The sequence below is a fragment of the Haemaphysalis longicornis genome, unplaced genomic scaffold, assembly GCF_048455015.1.
Source record: "Haemaphysalis longicornis isolate Haplotype H1 unplaced genomic scaffold, Haemaphysalis longicornis Haplotype H1 scaffold_2, whole genome shotgun sequence".
Classification (NCBI taxonomy): Eukaryota; Metazoa; Arthropoda; class Arachnida; order Ixodida; family Ixodidae; genus Haemaphysalis; species Haemaphysalis longicornis.
Window position 1 is genome coordinate 36529220 of NW_027526295.1, and position 16785 is coordinate 36546004.

The 16785-nt window shown below is 47.1% G+C and overlaps 1 protein-coding gene across 1 annotated transcript in view; it reads left to right on the plus strand.

Annotated features, from left to right (window-relative positions):
- The window catches only part of LOC144168832 (cytochrome P450 3A41-like), a 63011-nt gene extending 57508 nt beyond the window's left edge, over positions 1 to 5503 (plus strand). Inside the window, exons 13-14 of the mRNA XM_077697817.1 lie at positions 3742 to 3904; positions 5202 to 5503. Of these exons, the coding sequence (XP_077553943.1) occupies positions 3742 to 3904; positions 5202 to 5279 (241 nt within the window). The 3' untranslated portion in view covers positions 5280 to 5503. The remainder of the gene's footprint in view (positions 1 to 3741; positions 3905 to 5201) is intronic.
- Positions 5504 to 16785: the final 11282 nt, after the last annotated feature.

The following is a 16785-nucleotide window of genomic DNA, read 5'->3' on the forward strand; positions in this document are numbered from 1 at the left end:
CGGTAGACTGTTTTCGAAATTCCGCCATCCGGCACCGCCATTCGTAGCTTGATTAATGGCAAAATGTTTCTCGGTCACTGACACGGGTGAGCCGTGTGGCTGCGCGTGAACAAAAGAGGCCTTATACGAAAGGAGGGTTTAAGTTGGAGATGGTAGCGTATATACTGTCGAAAAACTGCGTACCGCGATCACGACCAGGCAAGGACTTACTTCGTTCGCGCTAAATACATGCATCTGTTACGAAACATGAAATGCCACGCTATAACTATTTTTTGCGCAAGGAGAGCATGACGGTTTTTCTGAACAAAGGTTTTATCCTAACAGAGCAGGTACAGACGCACACGTTACTGTTCATGGGCCATTTTGTATTACACAAGGGTGGGGAGATCAATTTTCATTCATACAATCAATTGAGTGTACTAAAACCTAGTTCGCAATAATTGTACCAGCTATTTCGGAAAAAAATTACCTTTGCACGAGAATGCAGGACCCCGAAAAGAAAAAAAAAATTCACAGCATATCCACGGGGTGAATGATGATGAGTGGGCGAAGCTCCTGAGGGGAAATCATCGGTAAAACCGTGACTCTTCAGTGAAAATTCGCCCACTACATCTGTGTCCGAACGTAACGTCTAGAAAGTCTCGCTTAAACCGCGCGTCGGCACCTTGGGGCTGAGCTCGCCTGATGCGTTTTGCAGACGCCTCACGAGCTCTCACTGCATCGGGGTCTGCCTGCCGATACGCGCGCTTTCTCGCCGCTTCCCGTTCTCTGACGTTTTGGAGATCCTCTTCGCGCCGCAGCCGTGCCGCTTCGCGTACGGCAGGGTCCTCGCGCCGTTGCCGTGACGCTTGGGCCTCTCGTTCTCGAACGCTGGGATCTTGGCGGCGTCGTCGCGCAGCCAGACGGCACGGTTCGGCCTCCCGCTCTCGTACGGCAGGATCTTGGCGGCGGCGTCGCGCAGCTTCACGGAGCGCTTCTGCCTCGCGGGCTCTCAGATCTCCAGCCTTATCCATCGGGCGACTCCGAGCGCGCGCCAACAGCGAACGGATTTTATTACAACGCTCCCCGCCATCTAGTAAACAATCCAAGCGCATCTTTTCATCATATACAAGTACCGCCATCTGGTAAACAATCCAAGAACTAAACTAGAGGTGGCTACATACATACGTCGAGGATGGACAGACCCACGCCCTAAGGAGCTTCGCCCCTAAAATATAATTGCTCCCTCTCCGCCTTTATTACATTTCATTGATTGATTGATTTTGGGGTGTAACGAGCCCAAGCTACAACTGAGCTAAAACACGCTCCTTAGTAGGGGGCTCCGTATTATTTTGACGAGCTGGAAATTTTAAAAATCCATTGAACACTCTACACACAGGCATTTCCGCTTTTCGCCTGACTTTGAAAGCAGCCACCACGGCCGGGAATCGAACCTGCGTCCTTCGGCTCACCAAAACAACGTCTAATACACTAAGCCACACTTGGCCTAATTAGATATACCAGCATTCTCATGGCTTTCAGCATTGTTTTTTAATCGCCACGTGTGTCCTTGCTTCAGTGGAAATCACGCCGAAATGGTGACGGCGACAAAGAATGTATAGCCAACTAGCCCAAACACAAGCCCTAATTAGGAATGGTGTCACCAAATATAGCAGTTCTTGCCCAAGACGATCAGCGCAACTGTGAGGATAGGCGGGACCCAGCATTTGCCTCATCTTTAGACACAATGCGGCTGCTGAGATTGGTGTTACACACGCGATCTTTGAATTTCATCCAGAACGACGTCAGTCGCGCCCAGCCGCAGAGCAGGAAGGAGAAGCTAAACCTGCCAGAGTTGACCGACTAAACTGCATAAACAGCAAAATGCGGTGTTTATGAACCGTCTTAGTTTAAACAAATGTCACGTAATGCGAACTGACCAATGATCACGGTGGCAGCACGAAAGAACAGGAGAAAAGAGTGCCGGTACTCTGTACCCTTATCTAGTGACACTAGCCGAGCGCAAGCGACAAGACCGACGAGACTTGGAGAAACATTTCATACCCTCCTCTATCACCATTTGTAGTGGTTTACAGCAGCTTTGATGGACGTACACTTTCCCAGGGTGGTTTGGCGGCCAAGTTTTTTTCGAAATCCTAAATGCTTGCAGAACCTAGTCAACCAGCACTTCCGGTAGTTAGACTACGGGGTTGCTGAGTAGAGGTGCAACATAACGAAAGTGGAGCGCGGCTTCATGAAATTCGACTAGTATGTATTTCATGCGGCTGCCAGCAAAAATACAGTACGCGCAGCCCTGATTTTATTTTAGAATGACTTTCTGGAAAAGTCACTCCGAGGTTGCTGACTGGGCACATCGCGAAGAATTCCACTCAAAATCTCCAAGCCGTGTTCCGTTTACTTCTTGTTTCGCGTGTGTCTCAGCCATAAATTGCGGCTCTTGACCCACAAGGTTACTTAAAAACTTGTTCAAAAGTGTTTTCTGTATTTTCTTGTTTGGCCGTTGTTCGACCACTAGAAGTACTTCATTAGAGCGGTCTAGCAGCTGTTGGTCGCCTTTCCTTAAGGAGCAGTAATGGACGCATTCGAAGGCCACTTTAAAATGAAGACACAAAAGCAAAGCATAAACGGAAGACTCACGTCCTGGGTATCAGAATAGCAGCCACCGCGGCCGCTCGCTATGGGAACACGGCCATCACACTTTTTAACAATCTAGATAAGAGAAATTTTATTCTGAAATTGAGACGGGAGTGAATCCTAGAGATTTGTTTTACTTCACGACATTCAATATTATTGATGATTTATGATTTTTAACTTTTATTCGGAATTTGGTGCAATTAATGATAGGTTTGTACTAGCAGTACCTTGAGGTGTTAGTGGTATCGCGATGTTTTAACGAAACGTTTTTGTGCTGGCGTAGATAAGTAACATGGTCCATAAAGAGTAGCAAGGGAAAAAGAAATAACGATAAACAAAAACTCCAACCAAGCCAGAAGGTCAGTTTTTCATAGTTATGTAATTAAAAGTCCAGTCCGAATTTTTTAGATTCTTACGGAATCCTAAACACGAATGTAATATTGTTCCCCCCACTAGACAAGCCACCCCATTGTAGTCTAGGAATGCGGCTGCTTTGATGGTGTCAGCAGAGTTCTGTCAGTTCGTGACTTTCTAATGGCCGGTTCCTGGCCGATATGTACTCAAATCTTCTTGTTTGAACTGGTGCCCCACTTTTTATCGTTCCACTTTTCCGGAAGCTGCTCGAATTTTGCAATGTTTTCCGTCAACACATATAATATTACAGCACTAGCAATATGCGCCTTCTGCGACGCAGCGGAATTTTCTTCCACTCTACAGCACATCTTTTCCTAGTAGGATGACAATTGCAGTGCTCAACATATGTTAGCGGTCAAATTCCTGTGCGGAATCACGCTGAAGGGTAAAACCTACCCGCGCCGTGTCAGTTTCCCTGAAGTGCGCTGCAAGGACGGAAATTGTGTTCCCGGCAACTGTTGCAAACTAAGGTTTTTTTTTTTAGCTTAAGTTTGTGGTGCCATATGCCTCGACACGCACTTGATCAAACGTCATCTTCAGTTGCCAAATTTATTTTTTTTCTTAAAGTAATCGTCATTCCTTCGGGAATGTGTAGATATCGAAATTATCTTTGCTTAGGGTGCATTGTAAGGTGGAGGTAGAGTAGAAAGCGTTCTCAGATCTGTTTATGAGTGGTATTGTTGTACACTGCAGGTTTTGTTCAGAAAATGAAGCTTCGCTCAAGAAGTTGGCCTTTGCGCCGTTTGGCATTGGACCTCGAAATTGTGTCGGCATGAGGTTTGCTATGCTAGAGTTGAAATACACCGTCGCCAGATTGGTGCAGAAGTGCCACCTCGAACTGGGACCGTCTCAGATGGTGAGTGCGGAGAAAAGGCCGTAAATGTGGCGAAAGTCCGCTTGGCCCAACATTTTTAGTTCAGGTTTATCTGGGCAATTAACAGTTAAGATGCATACAACAAGAGCTTTAAGGAAATAAAACAAAAGTTCTACAAGGACTGCTCCACATTTCGTGTCCTTTAAGCTTTTTTTGAATGTGTAGAACTGATTGCGAAATGATGCACTAACTGATAACTCTCCAAAGGGTATACTGTCTCGCATTGCGGTTTTATAGGCTACGCCGGATAAATATTCACGATACGATGGTTTTTCTGTTCAGAACAAATAATAAAGACTGCTGGATAGAAGGGTTCATATAAAGGACAGGGAGAAGGTTCAAAAGGCAGTGTACTGGAATGCTTGCATTGGATCTTTTAGAAGCTGGTTTGAATCAAGCGAGATAGTTGCTTCCAGGCTTTTAATTTTGCATCACAGGGATACTGCGTTTTTGCCGCCTAGTAGCCGCGTTCAATCTCATTTTGTATATGTGTGCATTTGCCATCTTACTTCCCTTTCTTTTTTTTTTCTTTTTTTTCTCTCTATTTTTCGCTGCCACCTCACTGTATTCACCCCATCTGGAAGATCAAGCCCTACCGTTAGTTGGGCTGACCTCTTCAGCTTTCATTAAAGGAGTTTTCTCTCTCTCTCTCTCTCTCCCGCGATGACAGTACAGTTTGCAGTATCACATGGTCCCGAAGCAGGAGATTTTCCTGTTGGGTGAACAGTCCTTACGTCAACAGTCACTGGGATAAAACATTCATCAAAGAGTGCAGATCACTTTTAATTACCACCAAGCCTCTTGATTTTTCGTAAACAAAATAGACACAGACAGATAATTGTAGAATACGCTACCGCCTTTCCGCGGAATACTATGCAATCCTTACTACGGAAAGGATTTGATCTTGGGCGACTTGCACAGAAAGTACTTGCGTTGTGTGTAAACTCATTTCAAGTTACACACAACGCAAGCACTTTCTGTGCAAATAGCCCAAAATGCACCCGGGTTTAGTTGTAGATGCTGTTTTGCGGCGCTGTGGGGAAATAATGATTGTTTATTACCGCAGTAATATGCATAACAAGTCTGGTCAATGTGGCCTATGTGCTATATGTGGGCACAGGTGTGCGCCAGTCCGATATTGAATTTTGAGGTAGTGCAGCCGTAAATTTATGAGCCTCTTGTTTGTCTCCCATGGAAATTGAAACTGTCTCCCATGGAAATTGAAAGAAGTGATTCATATTGCAAGGTGCGTAACATATTCTCTGCTTTACGTTTCTAGGATACTATGGAAATGGATTCATATGCATTTGTATCTCATCCGCGGAACGGTCCCTGGATTGTCCTTCGCCCTCATTAAAGAAGAAAAAATCAGTTATTGCAAGATTTGTACTTTCAGGAATATTATTCGGCAAAACAAACTTCCGAAATAAATCTGAATGCCCTGCAAAAAGGCATCTCTCTTTCGTGGTTCTCGTGAATATTGAACAAAGTTTTCCCATTCAAGTTTATTCATTTGTTAGAATTGGTGAGGAAACAGTGCATATGCATGAGATCTCACTGTACAGTAAAAAATTTTGTGTAATAAAAGTTTTTATTTGTGTGGTTTTATTCTGAGTTTCCCTATATTAGCGCGTGAAAATGTGATGCCTATGATTTTGGTTGCACGATCGTATTATTTTTATCTCTCAATACACATCACTGGGATCTCGTACCGTTCCGAGACTCAAAGCAGTCAGAGATTAAAGATCCCCAGGTGGTCAAGACTGATCCGGAGCCCTCTACTACGCCACGCCTTTTCGCCGGTGTAGCATCGGCACGTTAAGCAACACAATCAATAAAGAAAACAGATAGGGTGTTGTATCAGATGGAATTGATTCTTGCTGGACCTATGTGGTACAGTACCCGACCGTTCTTTTGGACTCAGAAAATTCGTACTTGCTGGATATTCCGGACATCCCCCAGGAACCACCAGTGGTGCTGTCGGAGCTATGTATATGAACAACAAATATTTCGGATCAAATAAATCCAGAAGTTCAATTTTCTGGAGAAAAATTTTTGCGTTCGAGACATTGTGCGACTTTCGGGACGACGAAATTTGGATTCCTAAACCACCCGGCGAACTTCGGCTTAGATGAGAGTTGGCTTCACTCCCTCCGCGGAAACAAAATTTGATGATGTTGCCGCTGTGCACAGCAACCATGGAGGAAAAAAAAAACTTACGAGAGGTCCCGCTGGCCACCGACGCACTGAGAGAAGTGCTGAAGAAGTGTAGTAATTCCATCGTAGGAACGCTCGCCACCGCGTCCTACCAACGGCGCTGAAGGCCGGATCACCGAGGCGCTACGTCACTGGGCGGCTCAGCCGGTAGCCAATGGTCGGCAAGCGGAGACGAAGCAGACGACAGGGCGGCGAGCGAAAGCGGAGTAAATGAAGTATGCAAGCCAATACAAGCAACACAGGGAACCTACCAAAATGGCGTTTCCGGCATCAGTATAAGTGACGTCAGTGTCTCTCCTAAGCCTGTTTTTCCTCCAAGACAGAAACGTATTCTTGTGAGCGGAGCTAACTGACTATGACATCAGGTGCCAAATGACCGCGCTGCCGCAAAGCGACTTTTACTCCGATGAAGACACTCCTGACCACCCGCAACCATCAATGCAAGATGTTACCAACGCTTTGGCGTTGTTTTCCAATGTTTCCGAAGAAAACATGTCGCTTGCCGGGATGCAAGCAAATGTTCTCATACCAAGGAGTAATTTAGGGCATGGAACCATTCTGACTTATTCAGTCCTACTCAATGAAATAAAGTTCGTTTTCGTGACTCGCGGATTTTTCGGATTACTCTTTTATTCGGACTATTTTTCGTTCCATTTCAGGTACGAAATATCGGTCGGATACTGTGTTTAAACAATACCGGCCACCGTAGCGCTAGACATCAGGCAAAATATCTCGAAACCTGTGGCACAAAACCTTGTTACTAAGAGAGATTCGATTGGGTCTAAAATGGCCGGAAATTTAGATTTATAGACTAAAGGTTCGCCACACAATTCTTTTTATTCGTTGCTAACATCTCCCGTAAAGCTATAAGAAAGAAACCGATGTTCATGCCTTTATCCAAAAGTCTGAACAGCCGTAAAGGAACGTTACTTGAAATTCACGCCTACGTTACGTTTTTCGCACCGAAAGAAGTAAAATACGTTGTGGTAAGTTCACAATACCATGCGTTAGCATGCTAAGCACTATTCTGGATACAGAAGAGCGCTGTGAGGACTAAACAAATTATAGGCGGTCGTTGTGGACTAAGCACGACTAGGGGCGGTGGTATTATTCACCATCTGGTATATCTTGTGTGGCGTCGTCCTCGGCGTCAAGTGTACAGCCATTACTTTGTAGACGCCCTCAACGAATAATGTTTTTATCATTTCCACCAAGCATTAGGCCCCAGGAGCAGTGTCTTTTGTGTTGTCAATACCCAAGGGCGTTTCGTCAACGCTGGCAGCATGACTGCGACGGTAAAACCTGTGCCCTTAAATCTCCGTTCACGGTAACTGCTTTCGCACTATCAGGCGGACTTCCGCAATTACGGTAAATGATAACGTAAGCACAATAATGACATGCGACAACTACCTGTTCTGCGGAAGAATACCGTTGGAACCTGATGAAGTTTAGCACACACATAAAAGTGTCATGGTCGCTTGTTGGCTAGTATAAATAACTTGTAATAAGGAAACGGAAATATGTTTTTGAAAATCTCTCACGTGAAGGAACGAAGTATATTTTTTTTATATTCTCTACTAAGCTCAAAATCTTAACACTCACATTGAAGTTCACTTTTGGCTGCTTGCTAACCTGGTTTGAAAGCTCTCGCTTGTGCGATATTTATGCTGTCAACTTTAGTTGCCATTTCAACATTGTAGCAGCTGGCTCAATGAATTACTTTGAGCGGACTTGGTTTTCGCAGGTAATACCGGAAAGCGTGAAAACCAATGACGGGAAGAAACGGATAAGACACGTCGGGCCCTATGAGCAAATAAAGTTTATTCGAAACAAAGTTCGAATTATATAGACACATGGTCTACAAATAACTAGAAAAAAAAGCACGTAGACCCGAATGGTAAATCTTCCCCATGCACCTCGAAGGCCTATAAAACATCACCAATACCTTTGTCATTTGTAAAAGCAGATGGCTTTTTTAAAAAGAACAAAGAAGTCATAAACGTATCCAAAAACTCTGGCAACAACATCGGTGAGGAGCACGTCAGGCAGAGCACGGACAACATCGGATAAGAATATCCTGCATAAAACGGGTGCGACACGCGACCCTATGCGAATGCCCTGTTTTTTTAGGTAATTTTCTTTCTCGTAGCTAATAAAGGTAGCGTTTAGATAAAATTCCAGCTGGGTTTAGAAGCTACCCACTGTCACTCCTCTGGCATTTTGGAATGCTACTTCACCGTTAAACGCAATACATTTGCGAACTGCTTTTAACAATTGCGCATGAGGGACCGAGTAAAACACACCTTCAACATCGATTGAAAAGGCGCTCCTAATAGAGTCGTCTGCTAGTAAGAATTCTATCTCCACTTCTGATTTTTTTGTGGCAAAAAGGATCGTTTACCTCCAGAGGCCTCAGATGTTTGGGCAGAAACAGACTAAGTTCATTTCTCAGGTTCCCGTTTCACTAACAATCGTTCTGAGTGGCACCTCGGGTTTATGCATTGTTGCTGAGGAAAATATATTCAGCTTGTCTCCACGACACCGTACGCGACACCCATGTTCTAGCCAAAGTTTTTAGATAGGTTGTTGACGTTCGTCGTCTTTTAAGAAAGCGACCTGGTTTTACAAATGACAAATTCATTCCTGATGTTTTAAAGGCCTTTGAGGCGCATAAGGAAGATGTAACATCCACCCATGGACTAGTATCAAAAACCTAAAAGGTGATTTTAAACATCGCGATCACCTTTTTAGATAGTCATGTATGTTAAATCTACCACCTTAAAAAGACCGTGAAAAGAAGACTAAAAATAGCGATAGCCACTTAGTTGATCAGGTCATCACTTATGAAATCCTGCCCTCATTATGCTCATAAACGTTTCGCTGACCAGCTGTCTCGCCTTAAGGCCGTCGGTTTCGCGGAGTCGGTTATAAGAGCTGTAGCGGAGACCCTACGAAAGAAGCTTAATTTCAGTGAAAGAGCGATATGGCAAAGGAGCTGCCGAGAGCCAGCAACCCCAGGACTTTTTTTATGTCCACAGAAACTTTCATAACCATAAAAAGGTCGCCAACAAGTACGCGATTAAAATGGTATTTTCGGCCGAGGTGAAACTTGCAGGCATGCTCTCACGCATCGCAAAAGAAAACAAGCAGCGTAAAGGGTGCGGGAAGAAGTACGCCAACCCCTCGCTGGACTGCACAGTGGGTGTGGTGTATCAAACACTATTGAAGTGTGGAACAGCTTAGGTAGGGCAGAACGGACGCTGCATCAATTACCGTATGCGTGAGCGTGACATCTCTGTCAAAAACAAAACTGATGCCCACTTGCCCGCTCACTGGCTAGCCTGCACGAGTGGCGAGTGTGTACTGCGGTTAAAAAAAGTCAAGGTTCTGCGCAGATGCAGCGACACGAAGGCACAGAAAATTTTAGAGGCCTAGCATATAATAAAGAAGGTAGGAGACTGTGTGAGTGACGCATCGGTGTCCCTTCATAAAAAAGACGTTGTATATCTTGACACGTGTCGGCAGAGAAGTGAATGGAGCTGCTTTTAAATACTTCTATGGTTATAGGGAATGCGCATGAGTGACCTGATAAGAAGTGTACTTATAGTTGCGTAATCCGTCTAATACAATTTAGTTGAGAGCTTGCGCTCGTCCCGTCCTTTCTGATGTGTTTTTTTGCGCGAAGCCCGTTTTTATTCACGAACACGTGACTCCGGCAGTTAGGTTTCGCAATGCATGCTGCTGCTTTTAAGCTATTTATACACGTCTAGCTTTATGTTTAGAGTTGTATTTCCTAAAAAAAACTTGTGTTTTAGACAAAACTATGAACATTAGTCCCATAGCATTCCTCGCACCACCCACCTCACCTTTCCCACGGCTCCTCGTTTCCCTTAAACTAATCCAGTGATTTCTGACGCAACCGTTTCAAGGCATTCGTGAAGAGACGCTCGTATTTTTCACCGCGAATCTTTGTCCTCACTATCGTTGGTGTAGCTCACAGGAAAGTTTTGTTGCTGCTTTCCTCACTGTTCAGATATGTAGAGTTCACATGTCTCGCATGCCACCCTAGTTTACATAAGCGCGTCGGGATCACCTCATTCCCCATTCCACGGTTTGAAGAAATCCGGAACAGCTCAGTGTCCTCTGACGGCACTATACCGACGCAGATTAGTTCCCGTACACGTGGCGAAGTGTAATACCACCAGGCGTGTCGTGAGGACGGCGGAGTATTCAACTTGCAAATATTGTTCCCAAAGCAGGCTCTATATATAAAGTGGGGGCAACTGAAAGAGCAAGATGAATGTTTAAGCTGAGTATTAAACAAGGTTTCATGCGATCGCAAGACAGTGATGACAACTATTTTTCTAGGCTTTCTTCCTAACGTGCTTCACGACTCAACTTTTGGGAAAAAGTTTCAGAAGTTTTCTGCAAGGAGATTAGGCAAATCATTCCGGTATTTCAGGTGCCCAGAACATCATCGCATCTTGTCTTCATGCTCTAGCTCAAATATTTCTGTACTATCGACCTAGGCAATTCTCACGACGACAAGGTTACTAGTGTTACGAATCGGCCAGCGCCGCCGTATTTTCCCGCATCACTCCCCGGCTTTGCGGCGAATCCACTGCGTGCGCTTTTGAAAACAGGCGCCACCATGTCGGTGACAAGTTTCGACAAGCCCGGCTCAGACGCTTCGCTTTCGGCGCATTTCAAATCTTCGGCGGCTGCCGCCGAGGCTCGTCTCCACGCTCTTCAAGGACACACAGGCCCCGCGAACTCAGCGGAGTCCTCCTCTCTCCCCTCTCTCGGACTCAACGTGCGCCGAGGCTACGAACTCTGGAAAGAGCGTTGTGTGTGTCCGTGACGTTCGTGGCGTATTCCAGCTTGTTGGCGTTTGACCGTTACCGCTTTTGGTTATAAATAGACCCCCGCAAGCGCTGTAAATTATTCCTGTTTGAGCAGCGAATCCATGCTGTCGCTCTGATCGAGTCCTGTATTGTAACCTCGCCCGTCAGGGCATTGTTCTTTGGCTTCGGCTCACCTCCCGCTATGAAGTAAACAGTTACGTTGGCCTATCAGCTCTGGACCTCTTCCCGGCTGCACTCGGCCTTCCCGGTCTCAACAACTGGTTGGCAGCGGTTGGATGGCAACTTCGTAACACCTGAAGCCAGCGGTACGAGACCCAACACCGCGGACGTCAAGGCGGCTTCGGACTTCGCAGAATTCACGGCGGTCAAGGGTGAGTGCGGGACTTTTCTTCACTGAGTTTTACCAGGCTTCTGAGGATAGCTGGTAGGACGTGTGTTTTTGTCACATGGGTTATTCGCGCAAAACATTTTGGAGTAGTGGGAAAGCAGTACTCTGACCGGCCATGAATTTCAAGGCTTTGAAAAAGCCGCAGTTGTTGGAGCTTGCAAAAGAGTTGCGCTTGGATGTTACGGATGCGCTGAGAAAGCCAGAGCTGATACAGGCTATACTCGCTGTCTGGGCTGACGATGAGGAGCTGTCGGAATGCATTGAGCTGATCAATGGCATGGAGACCGCGAAACGTCAGGCCGCTGAGGTAGAGGCTAAACGTCTGGCTGAAGAGGAGGAACGCGAGGAAAGAAAACGAGAGCAGGAACACGAGGAAAAGATGCGATGGTACGACATCGAGCTCGAGCGCCTCGATCTGGAAAGAAAGGAGCTCGAGGGAGAGAGACTCCAACGGGAGAACAAGAACCTAGAGCACGAAATTAAACTCGAGCAGGAAGAAGTGAAGCCCGAGGTAGAATTGTTGCTCGAGAAAGACCTCTTTGTCGAGGAAAGCACCGTGCCAGCGCTGCCAGTAGCAGACGCTCGGGAGCGCGAGTCGGAGGCGACGGTAGCGGCCCAGCAGCGCGGCAAGGTTCCTGAGAGAGATAACGACGGCGCATTAGCTCAGACTGTCGGCAGAGGCGGCAGAGGGCAGTGCGTGTCCACTGTGCCGGCGTTTCTTCTGGAGATCTCCGCAGAGTGTTCGGACGGTTCAAATTCGCGGGAGGCCTTGGGAACGGCTACCGATCTGAACATGAACACTTCGCGAGATAGCGAGGTTTCGCTGGAATGCGTAAACCACGAGGCTACCGAAAGGCAACACGAGTCCGCTGAAACGGAGGTTGTTCTTTCGGACGGTAGTGCAGAAAAGAGCGACTTGGTGGGAAAGCCTGCAGTCGAGGCAGCAAACGGTTTGCACGGTTCAGTTGGGAATCATGACGATCTCGCCACTGAGCAAGCCGATTCCGTCCTGCCACCAGCTCTGGTAATTGACCTCGAGCAACGGTCAGCGGAGCTCGCAGAGATTCAGGTATCGAGGGCGGCTGAGCCGTCTTTTGAGACAGGGCAGCTTGGATCTAGTGTAGCCTTGACAGCAGCAAAACAGAACGAAAACACCCTTCGGTGTTCGCTTACTGAGGGTGTTGCCGAAAAAGCGAGGGACGCCGAGATAGGGTCTGTTGGGAACAACAAGGTGTCTAAGGAGCTCGCCGTGCCTGCTTCACTCCCAGCTGATGCTCCCGATGATAGGCCAACATCGGCTGAGCTAGTTGAGGTTCCGGTGTCGCCTGTGGCTGAGCCGAAGTCGGGAACCGACCAGTCTAGAGAAGAGAACGTAAACGCGTTCCGATGTTCGCTTGCCGAACGCTTTCGCGAAAAGGCGAGCAACAAGGAAAGAGAAAAAACTTCCGCGCATAATTGTGGCGCGCGTTTCAGTGCGGGCACGATAAGGGGCAAAGCCATGAGCTCGCATCGCGCCAAGGGAACGCCACCTCCAAGAAGGAGTGCGCGCCTCTCATTTGAACGATGGAAAATCCCTCTCGCTCCTCCGCGCGCTCGACCTTTGTCGGAAAAAACGGCCGGTGTCCTTTCACGCGGTCGCAGCAGTCGCTTTCAGTGAACGGGCGCACCTAAAGTGCGGTACAAATTGGGGAAAGCTCGGAGCAATGTCGAGAGCTTAAATCGCGGCTCTCAGAGCGAGACGTGGCCTGTAGACGCCTGACTTTCTCCATTTTATTGTTTTTCCTGGAGCAGGTTTCGCCCTTTAGGATTACGTTTCTTTTTTGTGTGGGGCATTTCCAATCGCGCAAAATGTCACCTTTCAAGTTTGTGCACTTGTCTGAAGTACTGCTGGGCAAAAATATAACTAGATTATTTAGTTATGCGCGTACTTTTTCGCAACTAAAAGCCTGGTAAAGCTTCAGTGTGGATTTGTCTTCGCACTTGCCGGCGATGCGGTTGTGTCTTCCTGTGTTCTGTTGCTTGCCTGATCAAGCCAGAGGTGTTCTTGGGGAGCCACTATTCGTCCCGTGACCGGCCCGGTGAAGCTCCAGCACGGTGTCGTACAGCCCAGGCCTGGAGTCGAGCGTCTGCCGAGCACTTCACTTCGACAGCATCCCTCCGGACAACGGCTGAAGACACTTATCCATCGGGATTTCGGACCCCCGGCGGTGAAGCTTTTACGAATCAGCCAGCGTCGCCGTACTTTCCCGCATCACTCCCCGACTGTGCGGCGAATCCACTGCGTGCGCGTTTGAAAACAGGCGCCACCATGTCGGCGACAAGTTTCGACAAGCCCGGCTCAGACGCTTCGCTTTCGGCGCATTTCAAAACTTCGGCGGCTGCCGGCGAGGCTCGTCTCCACGCTCTTCAAGGACACAGAGGCTCCGCAAACTCAGCGGTGTCCTCCTCTCTCCCCTCTCTCGGACTCAACGTGCGCCGAGGCTACGAACTCTGGAAAGAGCGTTGTGTGTGTCGGTGACGTTCGTGGCGTGTTCCAGCTTGTTGGCGTTTGACCGTTACCGCTTTTGGGTATAAATAGACCCCCGCAAGCGCTGTAAATCATTCCTGTTTGAGCAGCGAATCCATGCTGTCGCTCTGCTCGAGTCCTGTATTGTAACCTTGCCCGTCGGGTCATTGTTCTTTGGCTTCGGCTCACCTCCCGCTATGAAGTAAACAGTTACGTTAGCCTTCGGCTTCTGGACTTCTTCAAGGCTGTAACAGCGACTGGCCGCTCGCATCATACACGCTACCACTCGTATGTCGGAGGCCACAGAGATCGGATCGGCTGCCCCCGTCCGGTCGCAACACTAGCTTTAACTGGGTTTCTTGTTTCCCTAAGGTCTCGCTTCTAGCTTTCCGCAAAGTACTGTAGTGGAAGCGGCCAAAACTGCGGGATTATTAATATTCTGAAGGGAAGTGGAAATAACAAAGAGCAAATGACACGTTGCGGCTTTATGCAAACGTTTGCATTATAAGCACTGAAAATGTATAAGCATTATAAGCATTATAAGCACTGAATATACCGTATTGAAAATTTAAGGGACACTGAAGTGATTTGTAAACATTGCGGGGTTACTAGCGCAAATTGTAGTCCGGAGTCCATAGGCCAAGTTTAGACCACTCTGAGCGGGTTTACGCGAAGTTATTTAGTAGAAAAATCAATTCGAAAATGCTGTCCTCCTCTCAGCACCCTCGCCCATTTTCTGTTGCGTTTTTGTGTGACTTCAGGAGGAGGTGACTTGGCAATTGGCTGTGGCACGGTTTGCCGACCTTCCAACAGAGTCAGTCGGCCAGTGTTTAGCCTTCCGGCCACCGAGAAATCGTCGCAATTCGTTCGCTCAGTAGAAACTAGGCCACGACACTTTCGTGATTGGAAGAATGTGCGTTTCTTTACTTTTCTAGTTTGTACACTATCAAGCTCCAAGTCCAGGTCGCTCCACACAAGCGCTGCACAAGCGCACATGCGACGTTTCGCTGACTGGTACGCTAGTAGAAAATTCAAGGCCACTTGAAGGCAGGAGAAGAGTCAACGAGGTCAATATAGGTACTAAGGAAATCAAATCCACTGAACCTTTTACCGTACAGCGTAAAAGTAGGGAGCAGGAAGCACTTTTTTCGCCGCGTGAATAAGCACAGCGGTCAGCAGAACGACCACACATCTGCGAACTCTTTTCCGCCTAAGAAATACAATTGCTAGACGTGACATATTGTGGAAATTTGGGGGGCGCTTACTGAACGAGGGAAATACAACAAATAGTCACCCAATCTGATTGAAATGCTAAAAATAAATAAAAGTGTCAACTTGGCATACATTATATACCGTATATTTCCAAAGTCATCAGCTTTATGAAACAATTTTAGCCGTTACTCTGTTAGTCAAGTGCTGGCAAGCGTTTCTAAGAGTGTAGTGTTTTGTTTGTGGTGTGTCAAAGTATGGCAATAAAGAAAAATTAATTCGCCCGTGGCCGAGTGGTCTGGAGCGCCAGGTATGTTATTTTATGTGTTGTGCATGCCACCTGTTCGACTCCCCGAGGCTACAATCTTTGTTATTTTTATAAGTTGTCTTTTTCAATTTCGGCCAATGTTTTCTATACTGAGTTCACCATTTTTGGGCCGTAACGTAAACTGCTCTGTGAACTGGTTCACAGAACGCGCGCAAGCTGACAGTGACACGCTAGCGCGTTCTCATTGGCGTGCTGTTGCCATAAGCACCGACTGCTTGTGGGCAATGGGCACAGGCAAGAATCAACAGACCCTTGGCCTGGTGCGAACACGCTTTTTACGCTACAGGCATGAGTGAGGCAATGTCCAAATATGGGGGAAAAGCGCATGGCATTTCAGCGTCTGCGGGTAAGCGGAGGGCGTTCATCCACTGCACAGGCCTCGGCTAGTGATTGCTACGATTCCAAGCCGTCCTGGGAGGCTTATCGTATGCCTTTTACAGCCGACAACATGGCAGAAGCGTGGTACGACGATTACTGAGATATCGAGAATTCCCATCCAACGGTGCCGTCGGCTGCCAAGCATGTTGTTTTACAGAATCGAAACCAAAAATTGTTTGAATGCTAACCTTGGACATCGTCCAATCACCGTGCGTCTCCTCCCGTCGTCACAGCCTTTAGTAGGTGCGGCCGCCGCAAACCGCGCATGATATTGTTTCTTTTTCGAGCTATGTAAAATAATTACCAACTTATCAACCGGATAAACTATGAAAAGTGTGTTTTTTTGAGCCAGTCTACGCAGTGCAAGCAAAAACGCGAGCTTGACAAATTCACTTCAGTGTCCCTTTAGGTCCTTCCATGCGTATACCCACATTGTACGAGCAGGTTTCCTTGTAATCTCGCCTACCTTTTTACGCGTCACGCTCCTACTGGACTGAGCGGAGGTCTTCACGCATCCTTTCTACCAGATTCTGCAGATCCTTCCAGTTTTGTAATGCCAAACGTAAGAGGTGGAGGATTAGCACAAAACTGGCAGAAATCCTTTTCCAGAAAAGCTAACCTTATAGGCGCAAACTTTTCATAAGCTAGCAACTTTGATGGTGGCGATAATATCAATTATGTGGATACCGGGACGTGTATAGGAAGGTGAGCAATATATTCTTTACCGGTGTATTTTTTTTGTAGCTTTGTGGTCAACGCGGAAACATAACTGCGCTGCGATTTTACTTTATTTCAAATTCAATACCAGTCCAAACCACGCTCCCTCGTCATCCCATACACTGAGGTTGAAGTGAAAAGACCGAGACCTCCCTCCCTCAGCTTTTTGCAGGCTTAGAGTGAGGACGAGGCCAATGCAAGTGTGAGGCCGACCTCATGAGGCCGAAGCCTCATTAGGTTGCCCACCCCTATTTA